Source organism: Carcharhinus amblyrhynchos, chromosome 22 (assembly GCF_965287045.1).
Source record: "Carcharhinus amblyrhynchos chromosome 22, sCarAmb.v2.hapA, whole genome shotgun sequence".
Classification (NCBI taxonomy): domain Eukaryota; kingdom Metazoa; phylum Chordata; class Chondrichthyes; order Carcharhiniformes; family Carcharhinidae; genus Carcharhinus; species Carcharhinus amblyrhynchos.
Genome location: NC_137345.1, coordinates 22637136 through 22652108, shown reverse-complemented (window position 1 = coordinate 22652108; position 14973 = coordinate 22637136). Strand labels below are relative to the sequence as shown.

The 14973-nt window shown below is 38.9% G+C and overlaps 1 protein-coding gene across 4 annotated transcripts in view; it reads left to right on the top strand.

The window, feature by feature from the left end:
* Window positions 1–14672, top strand: part of kif21b (kinesin family member 21B) — a 159092-nt gene extending 144420 nt beyond the window's left edge. For 2 of the 4 annotated variants that reach the window (XM_080210035.1, XM_080210031.1), the window contains 5 exons: window positions 39–156; window positions 1032–1202; window positions 1884–2083; window positions 3697–3847; window positions 9215–9292. In XM_080210035.1, coding sequence (XP_080066161.1) covers window positions 39–156; window positions 1032–1202; window positions 1884–2083; window positions 3697–3796 — 589 coding nt within the window. In that variant the 3' untranslated portion in view covers window positions 3797–3847; window positions 9215–9292. Of the gene's footprint in view, window positions 1–38; window positions 157–1031; window positions 1203–1883; window positions 2084–3696; window positions 3848–9214 lie in introns of all 4 variants that reach the window. The other 2 variants (XM_080210034.1, XM_080210033.1) reach the window with 2 other exon arrangements.
* Window positions 14673–14973: the final 301 nt, after the last annotated feature.

The following is a 14973-nucleotide window of genomic DNA, read 5'->3' as shown; positions in this document are numbered from 1 at the left end:
TTCTAAAGTATTATTTTATTTTCTTCGTCTTCCTGTAGAATTCAAGCTATAGGGAAGCTCACAGGCCACATCGGTCCAGTGATGTGCCTTACAGTGGAGAAAATGGCAACAAAACATGACCTGGTCATCACTGGATCCAAAGATCACTATGTGAAGGTAATGTTCTTTGCGGTTCAAGCACAACATTATAAATCACCACCTCACACACACCCAGTAGCAACCCTTCATTATGCTTAGACTAAAATCTAAAATGGACAAAGTAGCAATCTACCCTTTAGGTGTCTAAATTGTAACATTAAGTTACTGGTGTAATGAATTGGTATTTCAAGTATATTTTAGCACCATGTTATACAGTCAGTATACTATGGGTTGTTAGGTTAATAAAATGCAATGATGTTCTGGATTATACAAAAACAACTCAGAAAGAAACTTGGACTATCTTTTTTAATTGATATTGAGTTTAACCTTATAATAAGTAGAAAGTCATGTGCCATATTTGGTACAGGAGCATAAGAGGCCATAGAGATGGTTTGGGGACGTAACTTGGCATGGAGACATGAGGGGCGACTGAGGGGTGGGTAGTGGCATACCTTGACACAAGAGCATGAGGAGAAGCTTTCAAATATATCTTTCAAAAGTCTTCTTCATGCTACGGTTCATAACATCTTTGACTTGACATACACCTCAACTCTTTGAAAAGCTGGACTGACTCCATTAAAATTGCAGAAGATTAGGACATGCCTATTCGCACAGTGGAGTCAGCCAGCTCAGGGAGTGTTGCGTGTGGTCTTGCAACCCAAACCAGCCCGTACCCATCAAGGGCAATCCTGGAAATTGGGAACCCTGGGAATGGAATTAGGAATCCCAGAAACAGCTTCCATTTTCATCCCATTCAGAGTCTTTGCAACTCCATGAAAATCTAGCCCCACGTTCTTTCAGAGTTTAATCTGAATTGCTGTGAGTTGCATTCTGAAAATGCTTGAATTTGGATTAATTCATTAAATATTAACAGCTATGTATTTGATTTATAGAAGTTTGAAATTGCTGCAAATACTCTTGGAAGTATTGGTCCTACTCATAATTTTGAGCCTCCACACTATGATGGTATTGAATCTCTGGCAATCCATGCAGATATTCTATTTAGTGGATCCAGAGACAATGGAATTAAAAAATGGGACCTGGAACGTCAGGAGCAAATACAGGTATCAAAACAAACGTCTAGTTTTTGCATTTTGAGCAAAAAACTGCAGCTTTATAATTCATTTTCTCCTTGTTGCTTCATATATTCCTATGTAATAAATAGAAAACATTTATCTGTTTACCATCATATCAGAGAGAAACATTCATAAAATGTCATATGATTTTCCTTACTTTATTCATGACAGTTTTTGGACACACTCATCTTGGCTGCTCTCATTAGTTATATCTGCACTTTCATAAAATGATAACTCATGGTGATCCAGTTTTAGAATTTCAGTCAATTCTGGGATATAGCGTCCCTTTAATAAATTTGAGTACTGCATACATATTGTGGCACAACTATATTTTTGGTATGCATATTTATATATGGGCAGACATTTGAAGGTTACTGGTGGGACATCTACCTGGATGTTTGGTGCAAAGCATTCTTCCATCATCAAAGTTATCACTGGAATTTAAATGGGACTTGGGTATCAAATAGAAATGTCCATCTTCCTGTTTTAAAGAATACATTTTCTGTTATAATTTAATCTTTACAAATTCTGAAATGACACAACAAACATCTATTTAAAGATACTTTGTGCTTAATTTTCTCAAGCGTTTGAGAAATACATTCATTTAGGTAAATCATGTTTTGTTACATTTTTATGTGTATTTAATACATGCATTTTAATTTCATTTAGCAAATTCCTAATGCTCACAAGGATTGGGTGTGTGCTCTGGCATTTGTACCTGGTCGCGATCTATTGCTGAGTGGTTGCCGAGGAGGCATGCTTAAAGTTTGGAACATAGACAACTTTACGCCACTGGGAGAGATCAGAGGCCATGACAGTCCCATTAATGCCATCTGCACAAACTCCAGCAGGATTTTCACTGCTTCAAGGTATGCCATGAACACACACGCAGGTTTACAATGGAATCAATTAACGCAGTGACTCTGCCAAGAAAGGACATGGTTGTTTAATGAGGGAGAAGATATTGCTGTGAAGTTTCAGGGAGTGGACAGAACATTAGTTCTGGCTGCTGATACACTGGTTAAAATGTTCTTCTGCTCTTCTTTGTAGTGTACTTTTGAGTGCCACAGGAATATTTATACATGGCACAGTTCAGTTTCATTTACTTCTGTGTTAATTGACTAGTTTAGGATGCCTGAATCTTTAAGTTTGAGTCAAGAATTTCTGAATCCTTTCAAATTTCAATTAAAAGTTAAGATATTATACTATACAAAACTCCATTCATTGGGAAGAAAATGATGCAACAATGTATGTTTTAAAAATGTGTCCCAAAAGCTAAATTCAATGCACTGTTCTGCAGTATAAAACTGAAGTTTTAACTTTTAATACTTGGCATAGAAGTGAAGGTAAGTTAAACCAAGGCTGAAAACTGAAAACAGTATGGATCATTTGAATCTGCTGGATAAAAACATCATTGGTAAATTTACATTTGCTAAATCTTTAAATAAATAGAAAGGGATTGCATACTGTGACTTTATTAAAAAACATAAACTGTGAAATTAGAGGGAAGAAAGTTTAAATAATGTGATTGGAGAGCAGTTTGGAAGCTAACAGTATAAGACCAAATTTCTAACATGACTTCATCAACTGAAGGGGCATGGGAGATTATTCATAGCTATTTCAGAAATAGACATTATATAATGTGTTGATATACTTCCCCGAAGATGGACGTTTTCATTAAAATTTTACAAATATTGCAATCAAATTGTTTTACTAGTAAGGGAATTTAAGCTATATTTGCTTTAAAACCCCAGAGGTAATTTAAAATATAACTAGTGCCATTATGTTTTTCCCTCCATTTATAAATACCTGATCCAATGACATAAATCACATTCATATATGTTGTTTCCATGTAATGATGTAACAGTAACGATGCATTTTTTTCCTCCCCCCATTTGTGAACAAGAATGTCATCACCCTTTTTCACTAAAGAAAACTTGATTTTTCTTCTCATTAGGTTTTCCTCTTGGCCCTTTTCTGGTATTTGCTGTGTAATTCTCCTAAACAGAAGGAAATCTGAATATCTCCCACTGGTTTATGTATCATCAAAAATTAGTGTGTTGTGACTTCAATATAGTTGGACTCTTCAGGAATAGCTGCTGTTACAGTTTTGTAAATACATTAAAGGCAAGAAGATCAAAAGTCTACATTGTGAGCACAGCCATTTAGTTTCATAGTTACACACTGCTAAATGGGTTGTTTTTAATTACTGAAAAAAAGCATCGTATTTCTATGATTGTGCCTTAATCTAACCCTGGAACATGCTCCACTTAGAGCATGGGAGAGGAGAGTCTAATTTCATGACATGGCTATACTCTTCTTAATGAACATTTGATAACTGGATGATAAAAAGGAGAAACCTTCATCTGCAGTTCCTATGTTGGGCAGCAACAAATCCTTGGGTCTTTTTTTCTCTCTCACATCTTCCAAACTTGTGTTATGTCCCTTTATCTCTCTTTTTCTCTTTCCCTTTCTGCTACAGCGATTGCCGGGTGAAGCTATGGAATTATGTTGCAGGCCTTACTCCTTGTTTGCCTCGACGTGTCCTTGCCATTAAGAGCCGTGCCAGTAGTATACCTTAATCTCCTGATTTCTGCTCTGCTCCGTACTTGATTCTTCTTTGCTGCTCATTGGTATGGTGATTTGTCTTCTAAGCCTTTCTGAGTAAGAGTGAAAGCCATAAATTTCACTACTTGAAAATTTAAGGCCAGAGGGTTTTTTTTTAAAGCTGATATGCAATATAATGTCAACAAATTTTAGTTTCTTCTAATAAACTCTTCACATTGCCCTAAAATTGGGTATTGTTCTTTTGTTAGATTCAAGTGTTAACTCTCTTTTCTAAGTGTTTTTAGTCTTTTATGACAACAAGTGCTAATCATCATGTTAAGGAATAAGTTATGTCATGTTAGTCCAGTTCTGCCTTTGCAATACTGAACTTCCACTCAGTAAACTGAAACCTGGGGCTGAATTTAACTAGCCCTCTTGAAACTCCCAGTAATAGGCCAAAGCCAAAACCTTCTCTTCAACTTCTGTTGCCCACACTGGAAAAGGTGTCCAATTTTCAAACCTACTTTGTATAGAAAAGTGTGAAATTATAGTCAAAACTTGGAATTCATTTTGAGTCATACATCTGTTCATGTCACCTTCAGCTAGGAAAACATTACAGTTTTAAACACAACTCAGTTATCCTTATCGTATCATATCCCTTCCATGTTTCACTATAATCACTGAAGTGTGGGAATAATATTAACACCAAGAAAAATCTGCGCACTTACTTTAAATGTATTTTCTTCCATTCCCTTTTTATTTTATATTCCTTATTTCTTTTCATCCATGCATCTTTCGTGTTGTTTCATCTGTGATTCTACAGAATTCTCGAGCTTTGAATGGCTAAATGGAAACGTGAAGGTTTATGTTGCCTGTAACCACAATGAACAATTAGTCTCTTTGTAAACTGTTGACAGCAGATATCTAATTGTGAGAAGGGTGTAATTATGTTATTAGAAGGTGGCAAGAGGTCTAAGCTTTTGTGATTGCTGGGGGTAAAATATGGCAGTTTATTGGGATTCAAATAAATTTCTATTTTGATTTACCAAGAATAGAAATATTTGAGTATGATAGTTGCCTAAGCAAAATAATTCTTTTGTCGACACCATATAAACAGTTTTTTTTCTTTTTGAAATAATTTCAGCATTTACACCCTTTTCGTTGATTCTGCCTGTGACCTTTGGATGACTTGATGCTTTTTAGCTGCATTTAATTTTAAAAATTGCTGATGAGAACTGAGTAGAGGAGAGGAGAGATGTGTCTCATTTGTGCTTCCTGTTGAACAAACCCAGATTGGCACTGATGGTTATCCATTGCTTGCACTATGCTAGTTTTCTAATGTTTAGATTGTTAAAATTGCTTCACAGTCATAGAAAGGGGAGCAACATTTCAATCAAAATCTTTATGACAAATGAGAATTTGCTCTGAACGTGTAATTAAATTCAGTTAAGTAAAGCTAATTGCAGGTTTTCGTGGTGGACATAAAAAGGGAGAATAAAGATGCATTCCTAACTAGAAAGGGATAAGTAAAAGAACATACGAGCAGATGTGGGCTCCTCAACTCCTCGAGTCTCCCTCCACATTCAATAAGATCACAAAAGCAAAATACTGCCGATGCTGGAATCTGAAACAAAAACGGAAAAATGCTGGAAAATCTCAGCAGGTCTGACAGCATCTGTGGAAAGAAGATAGAGCCAACATCTCGAGTCTGGATAACCCTTCATCAGAGCTGTGATGAAGGGTCATCCAAACTCAAAACATTGGCTGTATTCTCTCTCCAGACGCTGGAGAGCTTCCGTAAGACCTTCAGTAAGATCATAGCTGATCTGATTGTGGCCTTAACTCCACCTTTCCAACTCATCCCTGTAACCTTTGACTTCTTTGTCAATTAAAACAAATGTTTAAAGTTTATTTATTAGCGTCACAAGTAGGCTTACATTAACACTGCAATGAAATTACTGTGAAAATCCCCTAGTTGCCACACTCCGGCACCTGTTCTGGTACACTGAGGGAGAATTTAGCATGGCCAGTGCACCTAACCAGCGCGACTTTCGAACTGTGGGAGGAAACCAGAGCACCCGGAAGAAACCCACACAGACATGGGCGAACACGCATCTCTACACAGTCACCCAAGGTGGGAATCGAACCCGGGTCCCTGGCGCTGTGAGGCAGCGGTGCTAACCACTATGCCACCATGCTGCCCTGTCTAACTCAGCCTGAGATATATCCAATGGCCCATACTTCACTGCTCACGGGTGGATGAGAATTCCAAACACTAATAGCCCTCCAAGAGAAGGAATTCCTCTTTGCCTATGTCTTAAAAAGGAGGCTCCTTATTTTGAAACTACAGCCCTCGTTATAGAGGAAACATCCTCTCAGCATCCACTCTGATCAAGTTCCCTCAGTATTATTGGGGGAATGCTTCAGCTGTTCACACTCTGCCGTTGCAAGTGACAACATACAGTTTGGCGCTCGGCCAAATCTCCGTACAATGCGGCTTGACCAGAAAATCCCATCGGCATGAACGGCTGCAGAATTGTGCCCCTCTATATCTTAATAAGATCACTCTCATTCTTCTAAACTAAAAATGACGTGGATATGAATTGTTTGTGGCCATTTTGAACCAGGCTGAATGTTTTGAGTGCCTCATTGGAGTAGAGTATTGTATATTAAGTGAACGAGATGACTTGACGATCCACGTTCCAGACTATAAACTCTTGTTGGATGATGGACCAAGAGAGGCATTGAAATGTGCATTGTCTTGAAATCTCTACCATTTCACCTGAAAATGCCTTGTAATTGGCAAATCTCTGAAGGGGAATTAGAAAATGTCTTAGCAATGGAAAAGGACAAGGAGCAATCAGTCTAAGAATAATTAATTGGAGGGGGGCCAATTTCAGTGTGATAAGGAAGAATCTGTCCCAAGTAAACTGGAATCCAAGATTGGCAGTCAGAACTGTAAATGAATGTTGGTCTGCATATAAAGAGGAGGTGGTTCAAGCACAGTCAAAGCGCATTCCCAAGAGGGGTAGGGTTATGAGGGCTAGGGGAAAGAGGGTAAGAACAAGCAGGGAAGGAGGTGTTTATGACAGATGTCAAGTTGATAATTCCGGTTGAATGTAGAAAATTCAAAGGAGAAATTATAAAGGAAATGAGAGGCAAAGAGAAGATATGAGAAGGGACTAGCAGCCAGCATAAAAGGAAATCAAAAAGTCTTCTATAGAAATAGCAATAGGAAAAAGCAATTAGGGGGAGCAGTAGGACCTATTAGGGACCAAAAAGGGGATCTCTGCATGGAGGTAGAGGGAACGGATGAGATACTAAATTAGGATTTTGCATCTGGCTTTGCTAAGGTTCAAGATGCTGCAAAAGTCTTAGTGAGAGAGGAGGCAATTGAGATACTGGATGGGATAAAAATTGATAGAGGATGCCAAAGAAAGCCGTTACTTAAAGTTGATAATTCACCAGGACTATTTGGGATGATTCCTGGGATGCTGAGGGAAGTAAGAATGGGAACCCTCCTTAACTATGGAGGTGGGGGTATGGAAGGTTGTGGGTGTGGAGGACGCCAGAGGACTGGATAATTTCAAATGTTACGCCCTTTGTCAAAAAAGGTCTTAAGATAAACCCAGCAATTACGAGCCAGTCAGTGATGGTGGGAAAAATCAGAACAATATGAACTATTACTTGGATAAATACGAAATAATTAAGGAAAGCCAGCAGGAATTTGTAAAAGAAAAGCTGCATTTCACTGACTTGATTCAGTTGTTTGATGAGATAAATCAAAGTAAATGAAGGGAAGGCAGCCGATGTGTTGTACATAGACTTCCAAAATGTATTTGATAAAGTGCCACATAACAGGCTTGCCAGTGAAGTTGAAGCCCGTTGACAGCATGGATAATAATGTTAACTGAGTGATAAGAAACAGAGTGCAAGTGCTGAATGTTTTCTTTTGCAGACTGAAAGAACGTATGCAGTAGGATTTCACAGCAGTCCAGACCAGGACTACTAGTTTTCTTAATACGTGCTAATGCCTTGTGTATACAAGGCACAATTTTAAATTTTGCAGATGAAACAAAACTTGGAAGTATTGTGTACCATCAGGAGGATAATGATAAATTTCAAGAGGATGTGCAAAGGCTGGTGAAATGGGCAGAAACCTGGTAGATAAAGTTAGATACAAGGAAATGTGTCTGGGAAGAACAAAAACAGACAACATAAAATAATGGGTGCAAACTTAAAAGAGATTCAGGAATAAAGAGACCAGTGGCAGGAAAACTGGAGGGTTACCCACAAATAGGGCACTGTGCTGCCAACAGTGTTCCCATCACGTTTCTGCCTGTCCCAGCCATGATTTTATGATGACAACTGAAGCACTTAAGTAACAATCAATACCTGTGTAAGTGCCTCATTTTGAACCCACTTTGATTTAACGAGTGGCAGGAGAAGCTTGCTCCCAACATCTAGCCCAGCAGGTTTGTGACCAGTCAAAGCGGGTGGTGGGATCCTGCTTCCCAAGCCAATAGTGCCAATTAGAGGCTCCTCTCCCACGGTTTTCCCTCCCTGTTTCTATCCTCCTCCCCATTCTATCCAACATGTTCGCCATCCCACTTCAAGGGACTTAGCAGCCTGGGCCTGGCGAGATCCAGGACTTAGCTGCAGGTCCATGCTGAACAACCATGATCTTATTGAATGGTGGTTCGGACTTCAGGCAAGTATCTGCCTCCGGCTCCTAGTTTTTATGTAATTCGTTGATATATTTGGTGCAATATCGGCAATGGTCACCGTTGCCTGGCATTGCAGGTACTACAATATGCTAGCTTCTGATTGACCGGTATCTCAATGAGGTGGGACTTCATCCTGGAGAGGGCAAGAGGTCTTGCCTCATAACAACTAAAGCAGAGCAAGTCAGTCAGCTAGAGGTGGGCTTGCCTCTGATATTTACGCTGAGCTGTGAGGACCCTCAGCAGAGGGGAGAGGCAGAGAGTCTGTTCTCATTGGCAGAATGTTAGGACACCAAATTTAAGGAGTTTGGCAATCTCCAAATGTGAGAAGAGGAATTTTTTTTTTAAATGCAGTATCTGGAATGCGGTGCCTGAGGGAGTGGTAGAGGTCACCTTGTGGGTGGCTTTCAAAAGGAAATTGGATAAGCACCTGAGGAGAGAAGAATTGCAGGGATCTGTGAAAAGAGCGAGGGAGTAGGAGTGGTAGAGTTGCTCTTGCAGTGAACTGGCACAGACGTGGAGGGAAGAATGGCCTCCTGTGCTGTAACCGTTCCATGGTTGTTTGTGTTTTAAGGAATTTATACTGCCAACAAGTAGAAAAGCAAAATGGTTTCAATTATTTTCTAACACTATATTTGCATGATGTAACAATGCCTCATTACGAAACCAAAACTATGATTCCTGATCAAAATATGTTTTCTAAATGTGTTTCTAACTTATTTCTTTCAGTGACTGCACAGTAAAAACTTGGAACTCAAAAGGATTAACAAATGGGCACACGTTGGACATTAGAGACATTAGTCAGGAATTGTCTGACAGCATCTAACTGTATTTAATTCAACAAACTATATTTAAAGAAGAATAATGATGGTTTGCAATGAATTGACAGCCATGCTATCAAGGTTTTCTAAGCTGAAGAAGACACACCATTCCCCCCACCCCCATTGTGAACCGATGTGCAGCAAGATAGGACTGCAAGCAATAATCCTGCAAGTATTCTATTCCAAATGTAATTCTCAACAGCACAGACTGTGATGTCCTTGTAACAACAAAAAATATTGAACTGCTCTCGAGCTTTGTGAGTCAGACAATAGCATATGTAGGTTGAAGAGTGGAGTCATTTTTAATTCAGATATTATTCCTTGAAGCATTATCCTGGTATTATTACACTGCAGATTGTTACAATTCCCCTTGTTTTCATCCTTAAACTTGCCCTCCAATTCCATTTATCTCCAATTTGCCACAACGATATAAAGGATGAAAATGATTTTGATCAAAGGGTAATAAATGGGCTGATTATGGATGGAAAAGCCTACCATACCTGAAGAACGTGAAAAAATTTACCCTCGACTTCACCAGTTTCGACCACCGATGATTTCGTGAACTTACGAGAAGTAAAACAACCATTCAAAGGTTGCATGATCATGCTGCCACCTTCTGCTGGTGTTAATTAGACATTGCAGCTCATCACTGTGATTCCTTGCAGTCATAAGTATTGGTTCTAAATATTTGTCAAACCGGTTCACTCAGATGTGTTACGTATCCTGGAAGAACAGGCTTCAGAATGGCCTTTCTTACCCAAATTATGGATAAACAAACAGGACACTATGGGCAGGATTTTCTGGCCACACTTGCCCCAAGTTGGAAAATTCCACCTGAGGTCAACAGATCTTTGCATGGTCAGTGTCTTGCCCACTACAATTCCTGTGGCAGGTGGGTTGGGAAAATTCAGCCCTATGGCTCCAAAAGCTTTCCACAGAACTTTGCTTTAGTCGGTAAATAACATTCTCTGAAACCAGAAAAGTACAACGTTTGAGTTCTTAATCTGTGGTGGAAACACCATCTACATATCCTGTCATAAAGAATGAAATATCATTGACTAGCGTCACATCAACTGAGTGGGATGGTTCAGGAAAGTAACCTCAGATGTCGTATTCAATGTCATAAGAGTAATCTAGGGCAAGGATTCTCCGGTGGATTGCACCCCAAGACTGGAAATTCCCACCCGAGTTCAATACTTGAATGGTCTGCCAAATTTTCCGTCTCGCCCGCTACGCTTCTCGCAGCAGGTGAGACAGGAGAATTTTGGCCTGGATCTCACCAGTGCTGTGTGGTTGATATTTCTGTTAGATACATGCGAACACTATGGGTGGAATTTTACTGGCACGTCTGCCCGAAGTTTGTATGATCCCGCCCGAGGCTAATGGAAAATGCTAGGGGTGGGTGTGCGGTAAAATTCCGGTCAACGTGTCGGAACACTTTGAATGCCTTCAATCACCAATGCCTGGGAAAGTTGAGCAATGATGGTGCAATTGAGTTTCCAGCTTCGAACTTTAGTATAGCAGTGCACTAAATAACATTTTCCTTTTATCATCAATAAGAGCACTGAGATTCCTAAGTGTTCAAGTACCTTTGTGTAAAGGTTTACTTTGAGAGAGTGTCAGTGGAGAGTTAATATCTGCATGTCATAAGCTTGATAATGCTTTCCAGATATATTGACATAGCACTAAGACAAATCTCCAGCCTTAAAATCTTGAGATTTGTAGGGACCTCGCTGATCGGAGTAATATAAGTTTATTAATCCCAACAATGATTGAAGGTTTCTTTTTCATGGGATGTGGATGCAAAGCCAGCATTTGTTGCCCATGCTTAATTGTCCTTGAACTAAGTGGATTGCTGAGTCATTTCAGAGGCAGTTAAGAATCAACCATAGTGTTATATGTCTGGAGTCACATATAGGCCAGACTAGATAAGGATGGCAGATCTTCCTGAAAGGACGTTCCTGAACCAGATGGGTTTTTACAGCAATCAGTGGCAGCTTCACGGTCACTATTACTGAGACTAGCTTTCACTTCCAGATTTAATTAATTGAACTTAAATTCTACCAGCTGCCATGGTGGGATTTTAACCCATGTCATCAGGGCATTAGCCTGGACCTCTAGATTACTAATCCAGTGACCTCACCAACTCCACCCAAATGTAATGAGTATCATTTATTAAAACCATCTACATCACACATCTTCAGTATCTATTGTTAAGTATTTCATCCCCTACAGATACATCTGATTGCACTGACCAAATGGAGCTAAGCTTGCAAACAGCAGCTCATTATGCATATCTTCTTGAGAACTTTGGTACTTGATTTTAACTCATGTAAAACCCATTCACAAACACACAGTTAAAACTGAGTTCCTGGTCTTTGACTCCCTGAATCTAAAAGGTCCAGGCTGGAATTCGCCCAGAAAAAATTCTTAGTGTTGAATTTGCATGAAAACTGGAGCAATTCACGTTTTTTTTTCAGTTGGAGTTCAGAGAAGAATCTCCCACGCTCTGTGCACTGCAGAGGCACCACCTTAAATATCATTAAATTTCGGGAGGGGGGGCTATTCCCACTGGAGAGGCTGACATCAGCACACTGAGCAGGCTACTGCGCATGCACCAATCTGACAGCGCTGAGGTGCGCAGTGGCCCTACTCTGCCAGCCTCCCAGTCGCTGGCTAGCTTGATTGCTGGCCAGCTCCGTGACCCCGCATTGCCTGTTCTCCGCTCCCCACCCTCCCCACTTCCCCACGGCCCAATTGCTGGCTTCTTGACCATCCTCAGGCCCAGCTCCAAACCCCCATCTACCTCCCTCCTTGCCCACCGTGATCGCCAGTCCCCTCCCGCAGTGGTGACCCTCTAGGGAGCCCTAATTGCCGTCCCTTCACTCCAGCGGAGTCGGGCCGCTAGCTCCCCAAAAGTAGGGAGCTACTCTAAAACCCGCTGGACTGAAATTTAAATAACACATTAAAATCCACCGCTGCATACCTAATACAGTTTCGTGCCTATACTCAGCATGGAGCTAGTGCACGAGAAATCTAATAAATTAGCATAGCAGGGAGATTCACTCCCCCCTCCCTCCTCCAGACTCCCTCCAAAAGCAATTAATTCTGTGATACGATCAGCACTGGCATATCCTTAATGCTTAGTTGTCCACTTAAAAAGGTTTAATTTTATCATTGGTTTTTGCAAGTCAAAGATTTTTTAAAGTTGCAAGAATTTCTCACTTTTTCTGCCTCGAATAGTTCTAGGAAAACAACTTGGCTTCTTGACTCTTTACTGCTTGTGGGAAATGCTCTATCTGATCAGTAATTTATCTAAACAGTTTCTTTGAGCAGAATATTGTGCTAGATGCAGAAGAAAGGCATCATTTGGAATTACGTATGCTTTGTGAGTAAAAACTAGGGTTTCATTCAATAAGTTGTGGATAAACAAAATCATCGTTTTTTTTTCTCTGTATCCTATGGATCCATGTGGTTTGTGCATATATAGCAAAATCAGTTTGTTTTAGAAACAATATCTAATTTTTGCCTTGTAAACTTCAAAAATTTTTTGTTTACATTGCACCCTGCAATAGACAAAGTTCATCAAAAATCCTTCTGCGGGTTTTTTGGTATAGTAAATTAATCTTAAACATGTAAAATCAGAACAAACATTTTATTTTAAGAGAAAATGTTTTTGCTTGGTCTTTTTGTTTTATATATGTGTCTGTACATATAAATAACTTTTTCTGGCCACAACTCTAAAGCAACAAGGCAAAAAAACTTCCTCTTTGTGGCCCTAAATGTGTTGGTTTGGGGGGGGGCAATGGAAATCTCTGGTGACAGTAATTTTGGTTTGTAAATGATTTGATGTTTACAATTTTAAGTATTATTGATTCTCTTCAAACTACTGTAATAATACTTAGACTGCAATACTGAGCCATTTGAAAAGAATTGGCCACTTAATATATCTGACTTGAATATTTGTTGTCTGTCATTTGCTTAAATCTTTGAATGCAGTAGGTTTTGGATTCCGTAGGTTTTGGATTCCGTAGGTTTTGGATTCCGTAGGTTTTGGATTCCGTAGGTTTTGGATTCCGTAGGTTTTGGATTCCGTAGGTTTTGGATTCCGTAGGTTTTGGATTCCGTAGGTTTTGGATTCCGTAGGTTTTGGATTGCCTGTAAATAAAAATGTAGTATAATACTCTTCGATGGCACAATTGTTTTTGGAAATAGAAAACATGTAATACTTTACTGCAATGTTTAAATTTAGCAAATAAATATTAGAACTGGGGCCAACAGTTGATGTAAAAAGTGCCCATAAAATGTCTCTCGCTGCCTTGGCACATGTTTTGGTATTAATTCATTTCCTCTGAGTTCTTCTGGTGCTCTTTAAACCAGTATCTCTTTAATATGGTGTTGCATTACACTACTTGAATTGACATCAAACCTGTGACAAGTCTGTAATATTTTGAAAGGAGGATAAGGTTAGTCAAACATATTATGATCTGCCAATATTTGGCTAACCAATGTTGTAAATGTAGCTGTTGTTATTTGGACATATTTATGTGCTTTCCTTGACAATTTATTTTGCAGGCTCAAAATGCCTTTAGTTTTTATTAACAAAACAATAAAACTTGGTACAAAGTTTCGCAAAATTACATTTTGCTCAGTGGGAATTGGGAATCTTTTAGTATTCCACGGATAAATCCTGAATTTTTTCTTTGATGGATTCCAAGTGAATTCAGTAGAATTTTTTAGTATTGATCATTCCTTGTGCCCAAAGTGTGAGAAAAATTAATCGTTTTGATTGTCCAGAAAATATGACTCGGCACATGCTATAAAACGTATTGGTACGGTCATCACTTTCTCCACATGCTTTACAGCTTGTGAGACTGTAATTCTTATGGGTAATGGAGCTAACATTTTTTAACTTGCGTCTGCCACAGATAGTCAGCATTTCCCTTGTGTTTTGCTAAATTGTTTTATGAAATTTCCACGTAACCCTGGTGGAAATGTACACTTTTTTTAAAGGAAGTTTTTAATATTCCCATGGAACTGAATAAGAGGCAAAAGGCCTGTCAATTTTGACATGTTGCAGGCAAGAGGAGTTTATTTCATTTTCAAAATAGTCAGTAATATTGAACACATTCTGTATACAGTGTTAATCTTAATACTACTGTGAAGATATTAAGTGCCTTTATCATTCTCCTGCTTTGCCTGTACAATCTGTAAAAAAAACACAAGGTTTCTGTATTATGTTAAAGACCTTTTAGAAAGAAAGATGTATAAACTGTTACAAATGTAAAAAGATTTATTTATGATGTTACGTGGTTGTTGAATGTAAATAATGTTGTTCAACTGAAATAAAATGTGTTGAATGTCCTCATCAATATGCAGCGACAAATTTCTAAGTCAGCACCCATCACAAATACAGCACAATTCTTTTAAGGCTATAATTTAACTTCACATAAGAGGTGTTTTTATTTAATTTAAGCAATTAACAGCAATTAATTTAGAAAGTAAACTGCATTGGTTTTAAGTTAGATTCTGCATTCTGTGATAACTTTCAAATTCCGAGTTGAAATGAATGTTTGTCAGTTAGCTAAACAAATACTTGTTTCAACTGCCTTGTTCAGCAAGAGTGCAAACATTCAAGATAACATATCTAAAACATACTGACCTAGA